This window comes from Anastrepha obliqua, chromosome 4, assembly GCF_027943255.1.
Source record: "Anastrepha obliqua isolate idAnaObli1 chromosome 4, idAnaObli1_1.0, whole genome shotgun sequence".
In the NCBI taxonomy this organism is placed as follows: Eukaryota; Metazoa; Arthropoda; class Insecta; order Diptera; family Tephritidae; genus Anastrepha; species Anastrepha obliqua.
The window spans coordinates 81,235,849-81,259,584 of NC_072895.1; the positions used below are offsets into that span (position 1 = coordinate 81,235,849).

Consider the following 23,736-nt stretch of genomic DNA (forward strand, 5'->3'; position numbering starts at 1 on the left):
CTCTTTTTTTAGATAAATTTGCTCGCGTAAATTGTGCAAATTAAAGATATATAAATTAGCCATTTTGCGGAACAATATTTTAGGTTTGCTGATGACATGTTATGAGTAATATACATATATTTAAGTGAATTTCAAAGGAGATTATTGAAGCGATCGTGGCAAATAAAATTTATTGATTAGTCCATGTTTATGATCTACAACACTAACCATGCATTGATTGCTCTGAGGTTAAAAAATTTCAAATAAAACTTACGAATTTTTAATTTTCTTCAGAAAGATAGTTCAAAATCACCGAAAGCGTACAAAATATTAATTAAATTAAACAAATTTTAATACATATACAAATACGCTATGCATTCTCTTTTTGAGTCAATCTTTTTTTTTTTTTTTTTGTTTTTTGTTTTTGCATTGCTATAAGTAGTATTATTTTTGTATCTTTAGCAGTTTACTAAATTATCAATTAGCAATTACGAATAACTTTACGCATTTAAATTAGAATTGTATCTGCTTTTATTTACGTTCAATTAAATTTATATTCATTGCTTATTAATAGTTGTAGGCGTATTTTGTTTATATTGTTGTATTATATAGTCGTATGTATATATATTTTATTAAAATTATTTACCACCATCAACCTTCCCGTTTTATGGAACTAGGGGTTTCTGCCAGACCTTTCACTTTGAGGCGGTCAGCAGTTTTCAAAAAGGCCGGCAGTTGCTCTTGCGATACATTCACTTCGCCGGCGTACATGAATTCCAATATAGCTTGCAGATGTATGTACGAGACATCTTTCAAGATAATGATGGGGTGCTTCGAAGGGTTTTCCTTGAAATGGTATAAAAAAAGATTGATTTTTTATGGATACATTTGTTTATATGAATGACTTGTATACCTCTAAAAGTGCTTTGAAATACGGGCTGCATGCAGATAGAACCATTTTGTGCGCTTTGCAAGTTTGTCCCTCGCAGGCAAGTGTCACCTAAAATTAAATGAACGCACACATTATATTTATATATCAGTACAATAGGTCGATACAAAAATTGAAATGGCAAGTCTTTAAGAACGTTTTTTTTAAGAAATTATGGCACCATATTCTGGACAAGTAGAACTTTAAGGGGTTAGGGGGTAGTCAGAATTTTCAAAAAATCGATTTTTTGTTTTTTGCATTTTCTTAAAGTATAATGTTTTAAAAATATTGTGTAAAAATTTGAAGTGAATCCGACAAATACTTTTCAAGTTATTCAACAATTAACAAAGGGCGCTCGGCCGCTCCGGAGCCGATAGCAAAACTTTAAATGCGTTTTTCTCAAAACTATGTTTTTCAAACTGGTGAACACTGTAACTTAAAAACCGCTACGTAGATTTCAATAAAATTTATACAGCTTTTGAAAAACATAAAAAACTTGTGCCTGATCGAAGGATTTTTTTTTCAAAAATTTCGATTTTTTTTTAACAATTAACTGTTGGTTTTTTTTCTAAAATCTGGAAAAAATTTTCTGAGGCCGCCATTTTGTTCATTTTGAAAAAAAAAAAAAGCTTCGATCCGGCTCGAGATTATCTATCAATAAAAATAATTTTTCTCATCCGATTGGTTTCAGATGAATCTGCAAGGACTTGTGATGTTCACCGCAACGGACTTCTGGAGAAACGGGCTTCACACAAACAGCGATAACTTTTGCAATTATTAATTTTTTTTTTTTGAAATTTTGCTGAAGTCAAGTTAAAACATGATGTTTTTATGCTATGTTTTTATTTTTGTTAAATAAATTAATTAAGTAGCAAAAAAAAATTCGTGAAAATCATCATTTTTTCGGGCCTTCGGGATTGTTACCTAGAAGACTCAGACCTACATATATCAGCCCAATAACTTTTACTTCAGCTGCATTCGCTAAAATTGTGAAATTGTTGTGAAAACGCTTATACACCAAGAGGTCCTCAACTGCTCAATGAGTATTTAGCAGCAGCCAGTTTTCTGTAGTAGTACTGTTGCCATGAAATTATCTACCAGATTATACAAAAAAAAAATAATTCCAAGAATATTCCTGTTTTTTATTATCATTTTTATTGGAAATTATCTTGGAATATAAATAGAAGCATTTGTTACCACCAGTGTCACAAGCAACTCATTCAGAAGTAAAATCTACATATAGTATACTCGTACCTCCAGCGCATGCCAATGGCTCTTCAATTTGAAAACAAACACGTGTTGTGTTGTACCACATCTCTCTTTGACGGCGAATTTTGAACCGAAATAATAAAACCATTAATTTCTTTGCTAATTGCAGAATTATTCATTTGATATCAAGGGGAAAATGTTTTTAGACCAGCATTAAAGAAAGCAAAGTAACCATCAACGTTGTAAATAGGTATAAACATGTACGGATATTTACATATTTGTGTTTATTTTAATATATTTTCAAGTAAATCCGCCGTACACACGCTTCTCGCTTTGAAAACAAAAAAATATATATAACTCGCGAAATACAACGCAACCTAAAAAAAATTAGCAATAACCACTAGATGGCGAAACGTTCACGAAAGCAATGTGTAAAAAAGAAACGTAAAGAGAAACTCATGTCTCAATGGCACAGCGCAAAACTAAATATTCGTAATTTTTTTATAGCAAATTCAACCAAGGTAATATTCTTGAAGTTTTTGCTACGCAACCAATAATACGGTAAACCACTCTGGAAAAAATATCACCGAAAGAGCGGCCAACAATCAGAGAAATGAGTGGTTTCCGATGTGAAGACGAGGTATGAGAGAGGTGGACATTTAACAGCTTGAACGAAAGGTGGAAATTAAAAAAGAAATGATCTTGGACAATTTTTTATACTGCAAAAGATATCTTAAACAAAAGAGTAACTTTGTATCGCCTAACCAGTCCATATTAATAGCAAATACCATTTTTAACCGTCGGTGTGTTCGAGCTATGCCCATTTTTGCGACTCGCGAAAAGTTCAAGATTGAAGAATGTTAACCTAAATTTTCCCAAATCTGCAAAATTTGAAGAAATGTTTCCTTTTCGTGTGGTGTATATTTCATTCTGTCCTTATAACAAAATTTAAGTTGACATAACTCTCTATTACAAAAACAAAAAATTATTTCAAATATGGGCGGCAATATGCTCCCACGCGATCAATCACATTTCACTAAAGGGCGCGACAGCTCTAAGTTTACTAAACTTTCGGCATTTTTCTATATTATTTTCCAAATTCTAGCTATTTTACAGTTAGCTGTAAGTCTTATGATTATACTGCCATTTTGCGCATTTATGGAGTTTTTATACTCAAACAGTTTCTTAGTTGAATTCAAGCTGACTTGTAACAAACTTAAAAAGATCCCTCCCAGAATCAGGTTTCACAATGCCGAAAATATTTAATGCAAATATAAGTACATATATGAGAGCGCCGCTAAAAATCTAAACATTCAAGACGTAAAATGAGTTTACTAGAGCAAAACGATGTGCACAGTCTTGAAGTTGTCTACGTACATTCCAAAACGCGTTCCTATTTATAAGTATCGCTACCAAACGCAGAATAAATAGTATTCAATTGTTGTTAAAAACAGCAATATTAACTTTAAAAGGAATTTAAAAAAAGGGACAACAGACTGAAACCATACAAGGCCAAACACGTGCATGATCTGACACCGCCTTAAGAAAAAGTTGCGACCGCAAAGAGCCAAAGAATCAGTTCGTTTTACCGAAAGTAGTGATATGTCGAATTTGGTTTTTTCCTATCATTCAATAAAATTAGTCCACAAATAAAGAAAATTGCCTTATCCTGTAATTAATATCATAACGTTTAACTTAGTGCAGTAAATATAACAGTAATTAAGCTATTATGGCTATTCTACTTACATCTGTAAAGCTCTTCTCGTCCCTCAAGTGCCGGAACGAGGTCACCATATTCGTTTGGAAATCGTTCCATTTTAGGAAAAACTGTTGATCGGACGACATCATTAAAGCGGCCTTTTTAACACAAACTCGCTTCAGGAAAGTTTAAATTAGTAGCAATATGACGCCCTTTGATGAATAGCTCTTCAGCGGTTATTGGCTTATAAAAAACGGTAAATCAGAATCCACAATTATTACAGTTTCAAAAAGTCTGCTCAGCAGTGTTTTGCTATTTATTGAAATTCTTATTTTTGCTTTTTAATTCGGTTTGTTTTTATTCCAAAAGCTGCAATTGCTTTGAAATACTCCAATATGGGTCAAGAGACGACAACAAGAAACGTTAAAAAAATCACGCAGCTCTTTACTCCAATACACACAACTTCACACTCTTGGGTGCTCCGAAAAAACCATGCAAACTACACTCTATCGGCACTTTTGTTGTTGCTGTTACTGCGTCCGTCTTGCTGCTGCTATTGGTGTTGCTGCCGATTCTATTTTGCATTCAATTTAACTCTTTAGTTGTTTGTGAATCGCAATGTCGCTGATCGACAATAGGGCTGTTGATGTTTTTAGAGTTAATATTTTTTTTATTTGTCTTTCACTTCGAATGAAGAGAACTTGAAATAATCGTAACAAAACACAATTTGCTCTCTCGTCGGCTTTTCTATTTGGCTTCTAGTTGTACTCTAGGGGCACAGTTACGATCAGTTATTCAACTCACGAGAGCGTTTCCGCTACATATATTTTACGGTTGTTGTGTGCGGTTCCGTGGATACGTTGGGAAATTCTGTAAAGAGAAAAAACAAAAAAAAAAAACAAATTAATATACATATTTAATTTTAAAGCATGTAAAGTTCCTTTGCTAAATAAAAACTTAACTGGAAAAAACGAAAAGATATTAAAAGTAAATTTTCTAATGCCAGAGATGGGTAATGAAAATGTCTTAAGAATCGACGTAATATTTAACCAAAAAAGTTCAAGTATAGACAGCAGACTCCAGCAAAAAAGAGAATTCTCTTAGAATTCCTGGCAGCCATTAATAAAATTTGAAATGCACAAGTATGTCAAAAAGAATACTCATACAAAATTTTTCGCTCAAGGAAATCCACTTTTAGTTCAGGAAAAAAGCTGCATTCCGCACTACACTCAAAAGTTTGTAATTATTATTTTTTGACTGTATGAGTATGCTCTTTGGACACTTAATCTCATATATGTACAGTTGCGTCCATAGAAATCCGGATAGGTGCTGACTTCAGCAGAAAAAAAGTTTACATACCAGTATCAATTATTTTTGATAACAAATCGTTTTGAAAGTGTTTCGAAAGCTAAGACATGTTGAGTTTAGCGGAAATGGCCGAAACGGCGAGAACAATATTTTCAACCCACGGAAGGAAACATCGAGGATACAGGTTATAAGTGCAAAAGCTGGATTCAACAAATCTGTAATTAATTTGCATAAGTTTACATGTGACATTTACAATCAACACAAATACATGCCCAGCTGTTGTATTGAAGATGCAAACATCCCACTTTGTATATAGTTGGAAATACACGTCACTTGGAAAATACACGTTATTATATACAGTAAGTCAAAAAAGTATTGGCACTCTCGAAAAATCAAAGTTCTCAGTGCTATAACTTTTTTTCTAATGAAAGTATAAAAAAATAGAAAATGGTATTTTCTAAATGTATTTATTTATTATGTATCTGAACAAAACAAAAATTATATCGACATAGATTACAAGCTCAACCTTGGAAGGTAAAATAAGGCACAAATTCACATCAAAAAAGTATTGGCACATTATTTATGTTAGCTTATGCTTTTGGCGTCGTAACGGGAAGCTCGCGTTATATTCACTCTTGCTTTCTACTTATTCATACGTTTCAGGAATTGCATCAAAATTCAATTTATTTGAGTCAGATGGAGCACGAAAGATAATAAATAAATACATTTAGAAAATACCATTTTCTATTTTTTTATACTTTCATTAGAAGAAAATTTATAGCACTGAGAAATCAAAGTTCGAGAGTGCCAATCATTTTTTGACTCACTGTATGGTGCCTAGCTTTGGCGATTGTAAAAACCACAAGTTTTTGTGTTTCCGGATGTCACAGTCCGGAACTGTTTTCATTGGGTGTATGTGTGTGTATGGATGTGAATATATATTTGGTTTGCAAAAAATGCACACTGCAAGCAGAGAACAGTAATTAAATAGGTCGCCGTTCAATTAGATTCCCATAAGCAAATGAAAACGACATGCTACAGAAATTTTTTAGAAAACTATACCAGTGGGTATACTTAGGTGTATATGCGAATTTTAATCGATTATTATTATCGATTTGACAAGATTTCAAAAGTGTACAATAAGTGGTATTATACCTTACACAACTAAGGTCCTGGCGTTATATGGATTAGTGACCAAGTTTACTTCGATTATGACAGTACAAAATTACAAAAAAAAATATTTATAATGTTTAAAAAAATGATATAAACTGGTAACAGCAAGAACAAAACACTGTTTTTGCATTAGGTGTCAAACTGCCTCAGCAAGTGATGTCACTGCATATGGGATCGCAATACTTAAGAAAGTTGATATGCAATCTGCATTTAGGGCGTGAGTCATAATACCAAAATTCAATCACCTCGTGGATTCTTTAGTACCTAAAAGAATTCGTAAATGATTGTAAGATTTATAATATTCAATCACTTAAAAAAAAAAATTGTGAGGTGTGCCTTAATCTTTGCATCGATCTTAGTTAGCGAATGGTAAGTTAAGGAACTTATAAAGGGTGTGTATGCTCTGGGATTGGAACCCGCATCTTGTGTGTAAAGTAAGTCAGGGCACTAACATCTAGCCTTAAAGAGGTATTTAATAGAAATGGAGTTCAATTTTTTTATGATTTTGTTATAGTAACTTATAAAATTTTAATAATACATGTAGAGTTCCAAAATAAAGAAGACTTATAAATTATTATATTACTATTATTTTTTACTTAATTTCTCAACATACAGATTGAATGTCAGGATGTCCTTCAGGATACCGGTTCAAGCTTTTCTCATCGGCAAACCACCAATTCAGACGAATAATTTTAATCAAAAAATCGGCAAAAAAGTTGATCCATTCATAGTTTCACACAGTTACGTTCCTACTTATCCAGAATTGACCCCGAAATACTCCTCATATATCCGGCATGTAAAGGTACCCCGCATGACAATAATCACATCTTTATATAGTCGCCTAAGTCCACTCATCTAGCACGCCTCTCACTCTCGAAGGGGATCTTTGTAAACTACTACAACAGTGTCCTTCTGGGTGATATTCAATACAATCCACTAAGCAAGAATTTTAGTTCATCAGGAGCTCCGTACTTTAATACTTCAAAGCACTTTTTATCACAATTCCCAATTTAAATAAAGGCTTTGCCTTATTTGTCTCCATGATGATGCCCTTCGCACGTATAGTCATAGTCCTAATCAAAAAACTGTTTAAAAATCTTTGATCAAACTGCGTTTGATTGAGGTTTTTGATTGACTTAGTGACAATGTTACAGCGGCGCAGCTTAAGTCGAAATTGTGCCCATTTCGAGCGCCAATCCACTTGAAATCAACTTTGCAGAGCTTACGTCAATTTGGGAGCTTTCAAAAATACATTCGACTTTTGCTTACAATGATTCCTTACTTAATTACTTAAGTGGCCATAACAACCCGTTACCGAGTTACGGCTCTAACACCTTCTTTGCTGGAGCTTCTTCTTCCATACGCACGACCTGCCCTAGCCAACTCAGGCGTTGGATGGCGATGCGTTGATCTACGTCAATGTCGGCGTAGAGCTCATACAGCTCGTGGTTCATTCTTGAACGGTAGTCTTCGCCAACGCGCACAGGACCGAAGATCTTCCGAACAACTTTTCTCTCGAACACCCCAAGAGCGGCTGCATCGCTTTGTGACACTACCCAAGCTTCTACGCCATAAAGCAACACGGATATGTTGAGCGTCTTGTAAAGTGTCAGTTTGGTCATGCGAGAGAGGGCTCGACTACTCAATTGCTTACTTAGCCCTAGTAACACCTAACGGCAAGAGTGATTCTCCGTTTGATCTCCAGGCTGATATCGTTGTTGCTGTTAACGGCGGTGCCAAGATAAATAAATTCTGGCATAATTTCGAAGGTATAGTTGTCCGCAATGACGTACGTTCCTACACGCCGTGTGTTCCGCGTTGTAGAGAGCATATACTTCGTTTTACCCTCGTTCACCGCCAGACCCACTCGTGATGATTCCTTTTCGATAGCAGAAAACGCAGCGGTGACATCTCGCTCACAGCGGCCGATAATGTCAATGTCATCGGCGTACTCAAGGAGCTGGACACATTTGTAGAAAATAGTGCCATTACGATGAACACCTGCTTTTCGGAGCACCCCTTACGAAGTTGAAGAGGTTGCATGACAGTGAATTGCCTTGTCTGAAACCTCGAACGGTACTGAATGGCTCGGAGAAGTTATTTCCTACCTTGACGGAGCTGGTTGTGTTGCTCAACGTCATTCTGCAAAACCGCTGCTATACCGAACTCAAACATGGTGGCGTACAGGCAATCCCTTATCGGGCTATCGAACGCAGCTTTATAGTCGACAAAGAGATGATGGGTGTCGACTTGCTTTTCATGGTTCTTTTCCAATGATTCTTTAAAAATACCTATTTATTTGAAATGAATTTCTCTGATCTTAAAATTAATAACTAGTAAAAAGTCGACTTTCTAAAGGAAATCTCGTTGCTAAAGTTTGTTTCCAAAGGAACTTCCGTTTTTAATATTGTATTTCATTATTTTACTTATTGGAGCTCAAAAATACAGAACTGACAATTTAATATAAATTTCATATTTTTGTTTATGAAATAGTGGAGGTTTTTTTCCGCGGAATCCTGTTTTTTAAAACTATTCAACGGTAATACGGAACTGAGATGACCACTAATTTCGGTTAGCCGGCATTTTACTCATCATTTACCGACCTTTTTTAAATATCGTATAACACTAAAAAAATATATTAAACGATTCAGCACTGATGGCCTTCAAAAGCATGACGATTTTTGTGACGCGGCCGCATAGATTTTTGAACACCTGCTTCTTGCGATGCACGTTTGAAAAGATAGGAAAAACAAATCAGCTCGCATACATTTGCTACCGCCATCCACCCTCTAGATTTTCTTAGTCAATTTGAGCAAAATGCATATTTAGTAATGAGAGTCCACAGCAGGTCTTAAGATCGACAACACAACATAGCCGCTAGTTGCTTTTGTCACACTTCCACAGCAAAAAGCGCATGTGTGGCGCATACTATATACAAATATATTTATAAAATATGTGGGGTAGCATCACTTAAACATGACACAAGTAATTTTACTGAAGTCAAAACAGTTGGCAATATGGCCGAGAATACCAAAAATGTGAGCCCAAAGGTGAAGAGAAAATACTATATACAATAATATGTAAATATGAGATTTGTTTGGAATTTTAAAAGAAAATGTCAAAAGACAACGAGCGTACAGCTAGAGAAATCGTCATTGCGCCAACACCACACAAGCATACAGCTCCGGTCAACTAATTAGCCAGACAGCGATATTGCCACTTGTGTTATTAACAACTCTAAATATTCACTGCAAATATGCCAGCTCACTTTATAACGGTTATTTGTTACTGTTAATTGTTATTTATATTCTATTTAGTTTATAAACATACTCATTTTAACTTTGTACTAAATATTTTTTCCACTAAGTAAATAACTTCCTTTATATAATTAAATTTAATTAATCGTTATTTACTGTTAAAGTTAGCATCTTGCTCAAACTTTGATTCTAGCATGCCTAGCACGCCTATCAATTTTATTCAGATCCTCGGGGAATTCGATACTTTGATATTTTAACTTTTCTTATTAAATGCTCCCAGAGATACCCGTCAAGCCAAGAGTAGATGAAGACTAGTATAGCAATGTTACGGTATATTTTCCCAGCTACCGTTTTATTGAGCGTGTGGTAAATATTGGATTGTTCTCCTGTTGAATGATCCAAGGAACACAATAAGGGAGCATTATGGTATTCAATATAAAAAATATATTGCTGCTGAAACTTAATTTTCGTAATATACATATATGCCTGTCTTCAAGCCACTTTACTGCCTCAGTGATTCGTGGTGCGAAGTGTGTATGTTGGGCATGGGCCTGCCATAACTAGTGGGCAAAATATTCTTCTAAACGATATTTAACAATATTGAAAAATGGCGAGTCAACGATTTTTACAAAATAACTAAGAAGAATTTACTCTGAACGAATGCTTTTGATCATTTTATTGTACAACGATGAAACCCCCAATTTTTGAGACATGATTCCTCATGATAGCGATTAATTAAATTTATTCTACTATGGCACTTGTACTCTCGTTAAAGAATTTATTTTTACCGCCTTTTCACAACCACAGTTTGATTATTGATTTTTGCCACCAAAGTTTGTAGTATTTTATAAAGTTTTATTTTGCTACTTGTTGTTGTTGTTGTAACAGTATAAACATTCCCCATACATATACGGGGAATGCTGTTGAAGGGTTGGCCGTATATAAATCCGGGTCGTTCCAGTCGTGTAGAACTGACTGTCGTGGGGACGGTTATTATTGTAGCAGCATAAACATTCCCCATACATATTCGGGGAATGCTGTTAAAATGACAGTCCTTGGCCGGTCCTTGCTAGTTTTACTTAACGACAAAAATTAGCACATCACACATCCTAATGGGTGTTAACAGAAAACTTTGACATTTACTTAACAATTTTTTTCTCTAAATAGATTTGTATGAAAAAATTTACTAATTATTTTTAAAACTTAACATTAACCAGCACAAGTGAAGTTGTTACTACTTAGTTGACCGAAACTGTATAAATGTACAATCGAGATACAAGAAAATATTGCTTCATACGATGATTCGACTGGAAGCCCCCACAAAACTTAAATGCAGGCATAAGCGAAGCACAAATGCCACATGTTAGACTGCATATGTAGGTATGTAAACGCTCTGTACACATAATATGTGTGCATGCATGAAAGCATTAAAAGTAAAAGGAGAAAAAATAGCAAACAAAAAAGAGGCAACAGCAACCTCATGCAATTGACAGTAAAGAGTGAGCGAACGACGAACTAGCCAAGCGAAAAAAACACCTTTCACTTTTCAAGGCAATTTCTGCGCTGTCCCACTGCATGACGCTGCACTGCATCATCCACATACAGAGAGTCAGCATTCATACAACAACTGATTCAGCTACGGTAGACCAAAACATTGGCTCATGCCATGTACGTATACGATTACCCTGCAGTAAATCACACTTTCTCCTTATTGGCGCGGAAGTAGTGAAATTGCGCACGGTCCCAGTCCAAGCTCACTTCTGAACGAATCCTTTAATTGACGGTCTTTTTCTTGACCTTGTCAATTACCATATTTTGTACACATTGTTTACTGCACACACAATTAATATTAATACATTATAAGTAATATTGTATAGTAGGTAAAAAAGTACCACAAAGGATGATTGTTGAACTAAAATTGGAGGTAGTATAAGAAAAATAGCTAAAGAACCCTAGCTGCCAGAATATACTTGGTATAAAAAAGGATGAATGGTGAAATATTCAATTTGATGGCCAAGCTACGAAGCAACCCGAATCTAGACGATTGAACAGAAGCAATGGAACATTTCGGATTATTCTTTGCTTAACATAAACAAAACAAAATAATGTGACAAACTGCTACAGCAACAACAACTAGCAAAAAAATGCCGTTTCCACGGCAGTCGGTTCTACGTTACCGAAACGACCCGAATCTATATCCGGCCAAGGACTGTCACTCCAGCAGCATTCCCCGTATGTAAGTATGGGGAATGTTTATGTTGCTACAACAACAACAATAACAACAAGCAAAAAATGTCGTTTCCACGACAGTCGGTTCTACGAAACCGGAACTACCCGGATTTAAATTCGGCTAAGGACTGTCGCTTCAGCAGCATTCCCCATATATGTATGTATATGTATGGGGAATGTTTATGGTACAACCACAACAACAACAAAATGTAAAACTAACTAGAGAATAGGATATCAGAATTTTTTATGTATTTACTGAAGTACATTTAGTTGTCTATGAACTTACAGTTCCTACAGATCAGTTACAAGTAAAATTAAGTAAATAATATTTGTTACCATTTTTATATTTTACATTAAAGTAAAAAAATAAAAAACAATTTTTTTTTTAATTAAAAAACAAAAATTTAAAAAACACATACAAAAAACAAATTGAAAAGCTATATTATTGCATAGTGATTATTTTAATTGGAGCTTAAAATTAAATTTAGTAACCGAGAGATCAAGGATATTCAACTGTACTTTCCCTAACCTCTATTGATTCGGACCCTTACAATTTCTTTTCATATAGTACATCCCGTTGCAAAATTATAACGAATTTTACTGGGTATGCAGTTTTATAGCTCATTGAATTTAGGTGGATGCTTCAAATGCAACGGTAGTCATTTTTCACTTTTTTTGTTGGGCTATAACAGAAATGGCCGCTATAGTCGAATAGGGTCGTCCGGGACTAACATTCGGACTCGAGACCCCATACATGAAACACCAAATGGTAAAGAATGTTTTTTTTTTCTAATAGCGGTCGCCCCCCGGGAGGCAATGGCTAAACTCCAGGTATATTTCTGATATGAAAAAGTTCCGCATAAAAACCCATCTACCGTTCGGAGGCGACATAAAACAGTTGGTACCACCATTTGTGGAAAAATATCAAGACGCACACCATAAATTCGAGGAGAAGCTCAGCCAAATAACCAACTATACCAGAGTTTTTCTAATAATTCTGACTGAAATTCTGTAAAAACTTGAGATTATTGTGAATACAGGTGTATATAGTGCAAGTGAATATCCTATGTCATGACTAAAACAAGTGTGAATGTATTAAAACCCAAATATTCCACTAGCCATGGAAACCATGAGAAGAAAATTATATAGTTAAATAACATTGAAACCTGAATGGGCCCTAAAATACATATAACAGAATCAAATACTAAGAATTAATAAATAATCTGAGTTGGCAAGTATATTATCTCAGTTAGAGATGAGAACATCCAACAAATGGATATGCAGTTGCCAAAGATTCTGCAAGTTAAAATTTGCCAAGTCGGTGAATCCTTGCGGTCGAACATAGGTGAGATGCCATTGACATTATATTTCGGACTAAGTTATGTTCTTCGTGAACACATTTTTCAACTCAAACAACTGCATACTTCCTCCGTTGTGCGTTTATTCATAATTTGCGTTATCATTATCAATAAACAATTTGTGAGACTACTGCCATGACGCCCCTTTACTTGTACAATTTGACACTGTCACTCCCGGTATTCGGTTTATACCAGTTTGAAAGATAAATAGTAACGAAATAAGTGCATATGTATATGGTATACAAAACGTCTAATGTGGTTATGCATACATACATATATAGACAATTGTGTAAACGAAAAGGGTTTGCAATGAAGACCCGCCACTCTATAGTAAATATCGCCCTCCAACTTTAGCATTTATATTGACTCTAACAACCGCTCAACTGCTATTTCCACTCCGCTCATACGCCTGCGCATATTTGCAGTTTTCAATATACTCGTATACATACATCCATATGTAACGTGTGTATGTGAAAAAATAAAAAAGTTGGGAGAAAGAGAGTCGAAAAGAAGTCAAAATGTGCTAATTTTAGCTTTATACTATTTTTCAATGCTCTTTTTAATTTTATTGTGCAACCCCAGCAGTTGTTTTTGTTTTGTAATCGTCTCTGTTGCCTGCTGAGTTGAAAATTTGGATAAGAGCGCAAATCCAGCATAAATAATGAGTTGTAAAGCTTTAAAGATCGAGATTGCCAACTTTTTAGGTTTTTGATTTTCTTAAAAGCACCTTTCCCTCAAGTTGATGACATTCGAATTAAGTTTTAGTTGTATTATTCAAAATTGACTTTCTAATGAGTGATTTTTAGAGATATGGAACTTTCTTATTTAAATATTTTTAGTACATTTCTGCCATGAAGAAGCTCCTTATAAAAACCATTTGCCTTTCGGACTCGGCTTCTTAAATAAATAAATCTTCTGTTAGGTGTTTGGTCGGGCTCCTCCTCCTATTTGTGGCATGCCTCTTGATGTTGTTTCACAAATGGAGGAACCTATAGTTTTAAGCCGACTCTGAACGGCAGATAGTTTTTTATGAGGAGCTTTTTCATGGCAGAAATGCACTCGGAGGTTTGCCATTGTCTGCCGAGGGGTATCCGCTATTAGAAAAATGTTTTCTTAGTTTTGGTGTTTCACGCAGACTCGAACCTACCTAGTGCTGAAGAACACGCCGAAATCGACACGTCGTCGTTCTCAACTTTTTGGCCTTTGCCCTTCGGCTTCGTGGAAAATTGTATGAAAGGATCTTGGGGTACGTGCCTACAAAATACAGCTCCTGCATTGAAGCTAAATGGGCATCGTTTGCGTCGCATTTTCGCTGGTTGGGCAAATTTAGATTTATTATCAGATTTATTGGAAAAAGTTGACAAAAATTGGAATAATCGAATAGACCATGTAACTATCTAACTCCTAGCCGCAATGGACATATTAAGTATTTCATATTCAAGAAATAAATGTCATAAAATTATCAATCAATTTAAAACAAAATTTATGCCAACAATACTTATGTTTTGTATTATCATTTTAAGTTCTCAAGCTCTTAAAACAAAAACACCCGATATGAGTATGAAGAGTATCTTGACTTGATCTCATCAATAGTATATTTTTTATCATTTGACCTCGTGCCCAGATACTCATTTGAATTCGTGTTTTACAATTTATGTTGGGTACTCATTTCAATAATGTAAAAGTTTTCATTTTCGGATGAACAACGAGTTCATATTTAAGATGAAACAAGAATTCATCGTGGATGCATGCATATACAATATTTCGGGAGTCAATTTTATTTTAACTAATTTTAATTTTTGTTAATAAGCGATTATTAGTAGAAATCTCGAGGACTATCGATTTTACAGAATTTTAATTGGAAAAGTGTTTCTGTGGCAACACTGATAGAAAACACATGCGAACGATCGGACACACGCACAACACTTTCATCGCAACTGAGCACTACATGGTAGGCAATTGGTTATTTTGTTGGTTACTTGATTCGAGAGTTGATATCCGTCACTCGTAGTTCTTTCGCAACATTACTTCATTTGCAGCGACAAAAGAGCTCCACTTACGTTTTTGACTACCCATTACTTTTCTACACAACTATTGTTATTGTTGCTGGTTAAAAGTTGCTATATTCAGCTTAGTAACGAATGCTAAGGAAGCTAACAACAACTATAGGCCAGATAATAACAATAATGTGTGTGTTGTTGTAATAACAAAAAATTTTTAAAAGCCTAGGAGCGGCAGACTGCAAAGTCTCTCGACATCTCGCATTCATATAAAAGAGCGAACAGTAACTGGCATGAAAGTTGGAATTGCACTGCAGTGGTTTAAATGACAAAAGCAAACGCATAGAAGAGAAGCTCATACTTTGTATTAGCTGATGACGCTGATCTGAATTGCTTCACAACCACCGCTGGTTTTGCAACACTTCGTCATTTGGCGGGAACCACATAGGTATTCAAATCGCACAGTAGGCAAAAGAAATAGAAGTGCTTCTATTATTGTTGCTTTAGTATAAAGTATTGGTGCTGTTTTCGGTTGTCAGCCACATATCTTCCAAGCGAAACCACAACTTCCGATTTGCTCACTGTGATATAACGGGTGATTATCTTTTTAAACAGTTGCTTTAAACAGCTGACGCACGTTTCGTGTTTTGTTTCACTGTCAAACATCTTTAGTTTGGTCTATAATTTAACCCTGAATCGTCTTACAAACGAGCAACGCTTGCAAATCATTGAATTTTATTATAAAAATGCGTGTTCTGTTAAGAAAGTTTATCGCGCGCTTCTTCCATTTTATGATCAGTTTAATCGACCCACTGAAGCGGCTTTTCGAGCTATTCTGACTAAATTTAGAACCAAATTTATTGGACATCAAACCACCAACACGCTTACGTAGAGTGCGAACTGAAGAAAATATCGCAGCTGTATCGGCCAGTGTTAATGATGACCATCAATTATCGATTCGTCGCCGTTCGCAGCAATTGGGCCTCTGTTACTCAACAACGTGGAAAATTTTGGGAAAGGATTTAGGTGTGACGCCGTTCAAAATACAGCTGGTGCAAGAATTGAAGCCGGACGACCTACCGCAACGCAGAATTTTGGTGAATGGGCTCTTGGAAAGTTGACCGAAGATCCACTTTTTTATCGAAAAATTGTGCTCAGCATCGAAGCTCATTTTTGGATCAATGGGTACGTAAATAAGCAGAATTGTTGATTTTGGAGTGAAGATCAGCCAGAAGAATTACAAGAGCTACCAATGTATCCCGAAAAGGTCACAGTTTGGTGTGGTTTATGGGCTGGAGTTATCATTGGACCGTACTTCTTCAAAGATGCTGCGAATCGTAACGTAACTGTGAATGGTGAGCGCTACCGTGAAATGATATCCAATCTTTTTTTGCCCAAAATGCAAGAGCTTGACTTGCATGACATGTGGTTTCAGCAAGACGGTGCCATATGCCACACAGCACGCGTAACAATGGACTTGTTGAGAGGCGAGTTCGGTGAACATTTTATTTCACGTTCGGGGCCGGTCAATTGGCCACCCAGATCGTGCGATGTAACGCCTTCAGATTATTTTTTGTGGGGCTATGTTAAAGCTCATGTCTATTCAGACAAGCCTGCTTCAATTAACGCATTGGAAGACAACATTTAAGCATTTACAGTATTGGCCAAAACTAATGCACCCCCCTAATGGCATTTCAAATAATGTCAAATAACTCAATAAAACAACATCGAATATTACTTACTTTTACACCTTGTTTCTTCTTATTGTCTTGGTGATTAATAAACATATTTTACGTTCGTTTTTTTTTTAAACTTTCCTATATGTAGCTCTTAAAAAATCACCTTTTACAATCATACATATTTCGCGGAGGAAAAAACATAAATTTTACCTACATTTGTTTTATAATGATCAGGCCTTTTGTTGTAGACGTTGACTCTAAAAATCGAATCTTAATCTTATGTTAGGTAAATTAAATATCCCATTAAATGCTTGTAGCGAACGCTGGCTTGGCTAATGCTAAAAATAAAGCAAAAAAGCTACCTATTATGTGCAATCCAAGTATCTTTGTTGTACATATATGATATTAAAGAACTAATGTACCATCATATACATACATACACACGCAGACAGGAAATTAGAAACGCGATTTTTTGGCCAGATTTGAGCACCTTTTTTTCATGCATTTATTTAGAAAAAAAAGAAGTTCAAAGGTTCAAGCTTTTTACAAGACAAATTTTGATCAAAATTTCAAACTTTTCAAAAAACAAAATTTGGGTAAACAGTTTTATTGCCCACCAAGTTTTGGTTTAATTAAGAGTAAGTTTGAAATTGCTCTAAATTCTCTGCGTTTTTGACCGTTTATTTCCCTGACAGCGTTGCTCGTTTCCTTCATAAAAATGCACAACAGTTTTTTATGTGGAGAATTTGTACAACACTGTCAGTTATTAAAAATCGACTCGAATTTTTAGACAGAGTTTGAAGTTTTGATGAAGAAAGAATTAATAAAGACACAATTGTACAAAGTGCTTCGAAAATTGGTTCAAATGAATTCAAAAGTGTTATTGATCATCAGTGCAAAGATATTGTAAAACTATACAACGTTTTCAAACACCAATGGTCATTTCCCCATTTTAGGCCAGAAATACAAATAGCGATCTTCGTAATACGTTGCCATCCTTGGTGAGCGATAAAATGTAGTTAAACTCAGGCCCCTATTATGAGTTACATTCGATCTTCGATATTCGCTGGTTGTCGAAGATCGAATGTCAATTTGGTATTATGAGCGGTGCAACCCTATCGAAATTTTCGTTGTTTACCGAATTTAGAGTCGAATGCAATTTTGCTTTCGATCGTGTAGCGTATTGTGGGAAAACTTGTTAAAGTGTAAGTTGTTTGCGATTATTTGCGGTTTTATAGTAACCAAATAATAAATATGTATATACTAATTTTGTTAATTTTATGTAGGTCGAAAGTCGTGAGTACCAAACAACAATTAGAAAGGCAAATCCACAATTCGCAAAAGGGATTTGCACCAAAGTTCAAGCAGCAAAAAAATGGGAGGAATTTACAACGGAGCTGAATTGCTTGGGACCACCAGTGAGAACGGCAGCAAAATGGATTAAGCTTAATAATGTTTTTTTTTGTGATGTTTATAGAAATACATTTTTATTTTCCCTTGGTAGGTATGGGCTGAAATACGTAGAGGAACTGAAATACATATTTTTTTCGAATGACGAATAATTGAATAAAGAAAATTTATAACAAAAATAAAACAGAAACTGTGGCGTAAAGGTTTCTATTTAATACTTTTTAGATTTTTCTTTAATATTCTAAGAATTTCATTTCTTATGTTTAGGCCGGATATAAATCCGAACCCTTCTGGCGACGTAGAACCGACTGTAATGGGAGTGATTCGTCGCTACATGTTACAAATTACTGCTACTACTTCAATCATTCATTAAAAAATTTAGCACATTTTGTAAACATAAAACAGGGGAGTGAAAAAGATATTCGACATTTTAATATCGTAAGTAAAAGTAAATATTGCGTATTGTAGCAAAAGCGAAAATAAATAAAACAACAAAATCGATGCAAACAACAAAATCTGAAAACGCAGTAAAGTTTCGCAATGATTCTACGATGACACCTGGTATTTACTGCTCACAGTTCGTTAAAAAATATGTTATAAAATAATATACGCTGTTGGAGACATTTTAGCGCCTATCTGGTGACCTGGAATTAGTTATACGCATCGGACGTGCTGAAATACTACGCTCAGGACTGCGACGGGATGATTTCCGTTATCATACGATTTCTGCCAAGGGTCATATTTAACTCAGCAACCAGTTCGGTGGCTGCTGTAACTGTAAACTTTTTTTTCTAATTGCGGTCGCCCGTCGCCAAGCAATGGCATACCTCCGAATGTATTTCTACCATAATAAAGTTTCTCATAAAAAATATCTGCCGATTGGAGTCGACTTAAAACTGCAGGTCCGTCCCTCCATTTGTGAAACAACATCAAGACGTAACCCAGACTTATGTCCGTCCAAGGACTAGCACTACAGCAGCATTCCACATATAATTATGGGAAGTGATTATGCTGCTGCAACAAACCGAACAAGAACCTGCGTTAATCTCACAAAATTTCGTTCCAGATATTTTAACAGAATCGACCTTGATACCCAACATGCAATACATACATATGTATGTCCGGCAATAGAAGACCGAGGGTACGCAGCACGACACTAACTACCCATTTACATGTCCCTTTAAACACTCTCATCTAATACCACTTCCCCTTTTGTAACATCCTATTGAAACTGCTAGTTTTATAGGCCAAGAATTACAAAAACCAGAGATGGTATAAAAATGCAGTTTTATTTGCTAGGCAGAATCAGTTTGGATTCGCCATTCCTTCCGATACAAGATCTTTTAATACACAACTATATAACTTATTATGTCAGTCTATTACCACGATTAACACGTTCACGACGGCGCTCTAATTCATGGTCTTCGCCCACAGACGGCAATGTTTACATCTTTTCGCTCTATCGGACGGGAGCGATTGCAGGTCATAAAACGAAATTTGTTCGTAAGGGTAGTCGTTTATGGCATTATTCTTTTAACGTTGTTGATGTTATGTATAAACTGAATCTCGGGGTAAAGTTATTGTGAATTCTTCTTATCATTTGTGAATCCTCTGAATTTTTCGGGGAACAAAGAATAGTGCTGAATTTTCTTCGAATTCGTTTCACTTTTGTAAGTGTAAATGTTGCTAGCATTTTCCATTAGTTTTAATTCCTTGCCCATAATATAATAATAGATAACATGGAAACGGAAATGGAAGTAAGTGATTCGTCTGACGAAGTTCTGCATATCAGCAGGACAACTAAATCAAGATCGAAAATATTCTCTTCATCTTCTAGCGAAGACAATGAATATTTAGAAGAAGATAATGAATGGCAAGAAATAAGAAATGGAAGCGCAGTAATAAATGAATATTCTGAAGAAGAAAAGTTGTTAGTTGAAGGCACGGATTGTAATAGTCCTTATGATTTATATAAACTATTCTTCACGGACAATATATTGAATATGATAGTTGAAGAAACTAATACATATGCTGCACAATCCATAAATGAGTCTTCATATAAAAACAGATTACATCAACTGGAATGGAAACCAGTAACGAAAGAAGAAATTAATACGTTTATTGGAATTTTGCTTATAATGGGTGTAAACCAAGTCCCAGAAATAAGATGTTATTGGTCTAAAAAGGATATATACAGGAACGAACTTATAAAAAAATCAATAAAATGTGATAGATTTCTATCAATCCTGAAATATTATATTTGCACTTTTCCAACAACGTTACGGCAAGAGCTCAGGATCGCTTGAACAAAATTAGAAATATTGTACAAGCAATTCTAGATACTTATAAAAATGCTATTAATCCTGGCAAAGACATTGTAATTGACGAAACCATGGTCCCATGGAGAGGACGTCTTGCATTTCGTCAATACATTCCGGGCAAACGTCGAAGGATATACTTATAATGTTGAAATGTATGCTGGAAAGAATGAAACGATAATAGAGAAATCACATGCTCACGACGTAGTGATGAGATTACTAAATTGATTATTATTTGAGGGCCGGATACTCTTTACCGATAGTTACTATACAATCGTCCCTTTATTTGAAGAACTTTTAGAGAAACATACATTTATTTGTGGTACGGTCAAACAAAACAAAAAATTTTTACCACCCACGGCAAAACAAAAACGTTTTGAAAATCGTAAAGGTGTAAAATTTCTGAAATGGACTGACAACAGACCTGTGTGTATGTTAAGTATTACAAAGAATCAAAACTCTAAATTAGCGAGGGGGAAAACATGGAAAAGTAAAGCCAGATTCTGTGTTTGATTATAATATTGCAAAAAAAGGTGTTGATCTATCAGATCAATTCTCTGCGTATTATAGTTCTTTACGAAATACCATTAAATGGTACCGAAAAATTGTAATACAATTAATATGTGGTAGATCCCTAGTGAATGCTTGGTATATCCATAACAAATGGGGCACTACACATATGAATATATTACAATTTGGGAAGATATTAGCAACCACCAATTGGCTATTGAAGGAACCTCAAATGAAAATGAAATACCATCGCATAAGCATGTTCTTCAATTACACAAGGCATTGGCAAGACCATTCCGCAAACGTTGCATAGAATGCTACAAAAACTTATCTACAAGAGTTTAGACGCATTGCAAGGGCCAGCCAGCACTTTGCCTAAAGTGCTTTAACAAATTGCATAGAAATCAATGACTAATGAAGTTCCAACCTATATAATATTGAATTTTAATTTTAATTTTATTGAATTTTAGTTATATTTTTAATATTGAATTATTATGTTGATGTTATGTTCATTTTATGTTATGATGAACTAAAATTATGTCTAAAATATATTATTATTTATTCGTAAAATTTTAATGAAAACTTCCACAGAGGCGATGTAACAATATTTTGACAATAACAATACACTTAACAATAAATATTTTCAAAGAAAATACGTTAATTTTTTTTTTTTTTATTTTCAACTCTATGGAAATTATTTCCACATAATTAAAATTCTAAAAATCTTCTCATAGATACCGTCTAATAAAGTACCATTGGTAGTACGCGCTGCCAGATGACGCAATCTTGTGCGGGCCACCGGTGGTACACGCCGCCCCATGGAGCAGACTTGTGCGAGCCACCGGTGGTACGCGCCGCCCCATGGAGCAGACTTGTGCGGGCCACCGGTGGTACGCGCCGGCGTGAACGTGTTAAAGTATATACATATATAATATTACATATGTATGTATGTGTATAGATATACATATGCACATACAAAAATAAAAAATGGAGGAATTTATAATTTCCAAACTTTCTAAAAATGAGATGTACTTTTGTTTTTTTAAATAACAATTATTTTGTTGGTAAGCCATTCTTCAGAAGGTTATAATTCTCCACTAGACTAGTGATGCTAAATAATCTAATTTTATCATAACTTTGTAAACTCCTATGTTAAAATGATTTTGGGCAATAAATGAAATGAAATAAAAAGTGATGCTATGTTGCTTAACGTTGGGTATTTACGAAATACCTTTTGAACTCATCCATACATACATATGTATGTAATACGTATGTATATATCATACTAACTTATATTCTGCAGTGGCAAGTTACACGAAGGCAAATAAATATGGTAAAATTAAATGTTCTTTCATCTTCTTTTTCTTTATAAAGCAAAAATTTAATATTTTGTAAAAAAATAAAATGCAAATGAAAAGCAAAATTGTGTAATTCACTTCTTGTACGCCGACACCTTCGACAACTGCATACATTACCCTATTGAAATTACCTACTATTGCACTTGCACAACCCATAATACAAGCCGTCCCAGCTAACCAACCAGCCAACGGCTTGAAGCATGGTCATAAGACGGCGGCTGGCAATAACACGAATAACAAAACATACAACGACAAATAGTCACAGCAGCACGGTAGTTTAGTAGCAACAACCGAACAATAAAAGCCCAACTTACATTTCTAGAAAAACCACTTTTTCATAGAAATTGTTTTTTAGGTCGCCTTGGACTCATTTTTCGTTTTTTCTTCTACACCACGCTCACTTCTTTTCTTGCTTAATGCTTCTTCGCTTCGCAATTGTCTGGCTGCGGCTCCGGCTACGCTGCTCTTTCTCTCTCTCAATTTCTTGCCTTTTGCTTTTTCTTCAGCAAATCCACTGTCGATCAGCGGCAACGTCTTCGCTTTATTAACACAAACACGCACATTCGAAGTCAAAACGCACACACATGACAACACATATTTAACGGGTGCACTCTACTTCATTTTCCTGTTCACAAGAAAACTTCTTTCGCAATTTCCCACTGCATCATCAATATGGACGTCGCTATCACCCACTAGTTTTACGACGTTGCATAAAAAACAAATGCATTGCTCTTTCCCCCCTAAATTTTCGAACAAAATCACGGAAATAGTGTTAATTGCACAAACCTTAAAGCAATATTCTTTAAATATTCACATTTTATCTTTCCTTTGTTTCTCACCAAATTTCATCTATGCATCTGTACATGAACATTTCGTCATGCATTTTTGCTTTCACCGCACAGCCGTTTCCTAAGCTTACCTTTTCAATATTTCTTACTAAGCACACGCTGCTCTGCTCCTTTCTCTAATGCTAGCTGGCTTGCTTTTTCTTTCGCCTTTCACGCCGTTAGCACTGAAATGCACACCGCACAATTTCTTCTTCTTCCGTTAACTTTTCTCCAAAATTTGCTTCGGCTATCTATTTCTTTCTTTTCCTCTTTCACTTTTAACTTCTACTTATTCGTTTCCTTTTTTAACGAAGCAAATCTTATTACTTCTTTGTAAATCTTTCTTCAGATTATTTATTACACGTTATAGTTTCACAACGAGGTTTACAAAAATTTCGCTTTTTTCCCAACTTTTCAATGCAACCGATCAAAAACAATATTCGACTCCGTCACCGACTGCCTTCTAATCATTTCAGTTTCAGCGAGAAAAACAA

The 23,736-nt window shown here is 35.1% G+C and overlaps 1 protein-coding gene across 3 annotated transcripts; it reads right to left on the reverse strand.

The window, feature by feature from the left end:
• LOC129243951 (longitudinals lacking protein-like) lies at positions 1-23,736 on the reverse strand. 3 transcript variants are annotated; one of them, XM_054881442.1, is made up of 4 exons: positions 23,335-23,736; positions 3,863-4,685; positions 893-979; positions 1-825 (listed from the first exon to the last, which is right to left on the reverse strand). In XM_054881442.1, the coding sequence occupies exons 2-4, from the start codon at positions 3,962-3,964 to the stop codon at positions 631-633; spliced, it is 384 nt and encodes a 127-aa protein (XP_054737417.1). In that variant the 5' UTR covers positions 3,965-4,685; positions 23,335-23,736; the 3' UTR covers positions 1-630. The 3 variants fall into 3 exon arrangements, with proteins under 3 accessions (XP_054737417.1, XP_054737419.1, XP_054737418.1); XM_054881444.1 differs by lacking the exon at positions 23,335-23,736 and adding an exon at positions 23,202-23,223; XM_054881443.1 differs by lacking the exon at positions 23,335-23,736 and adding an exon at positions 4,778-4,906.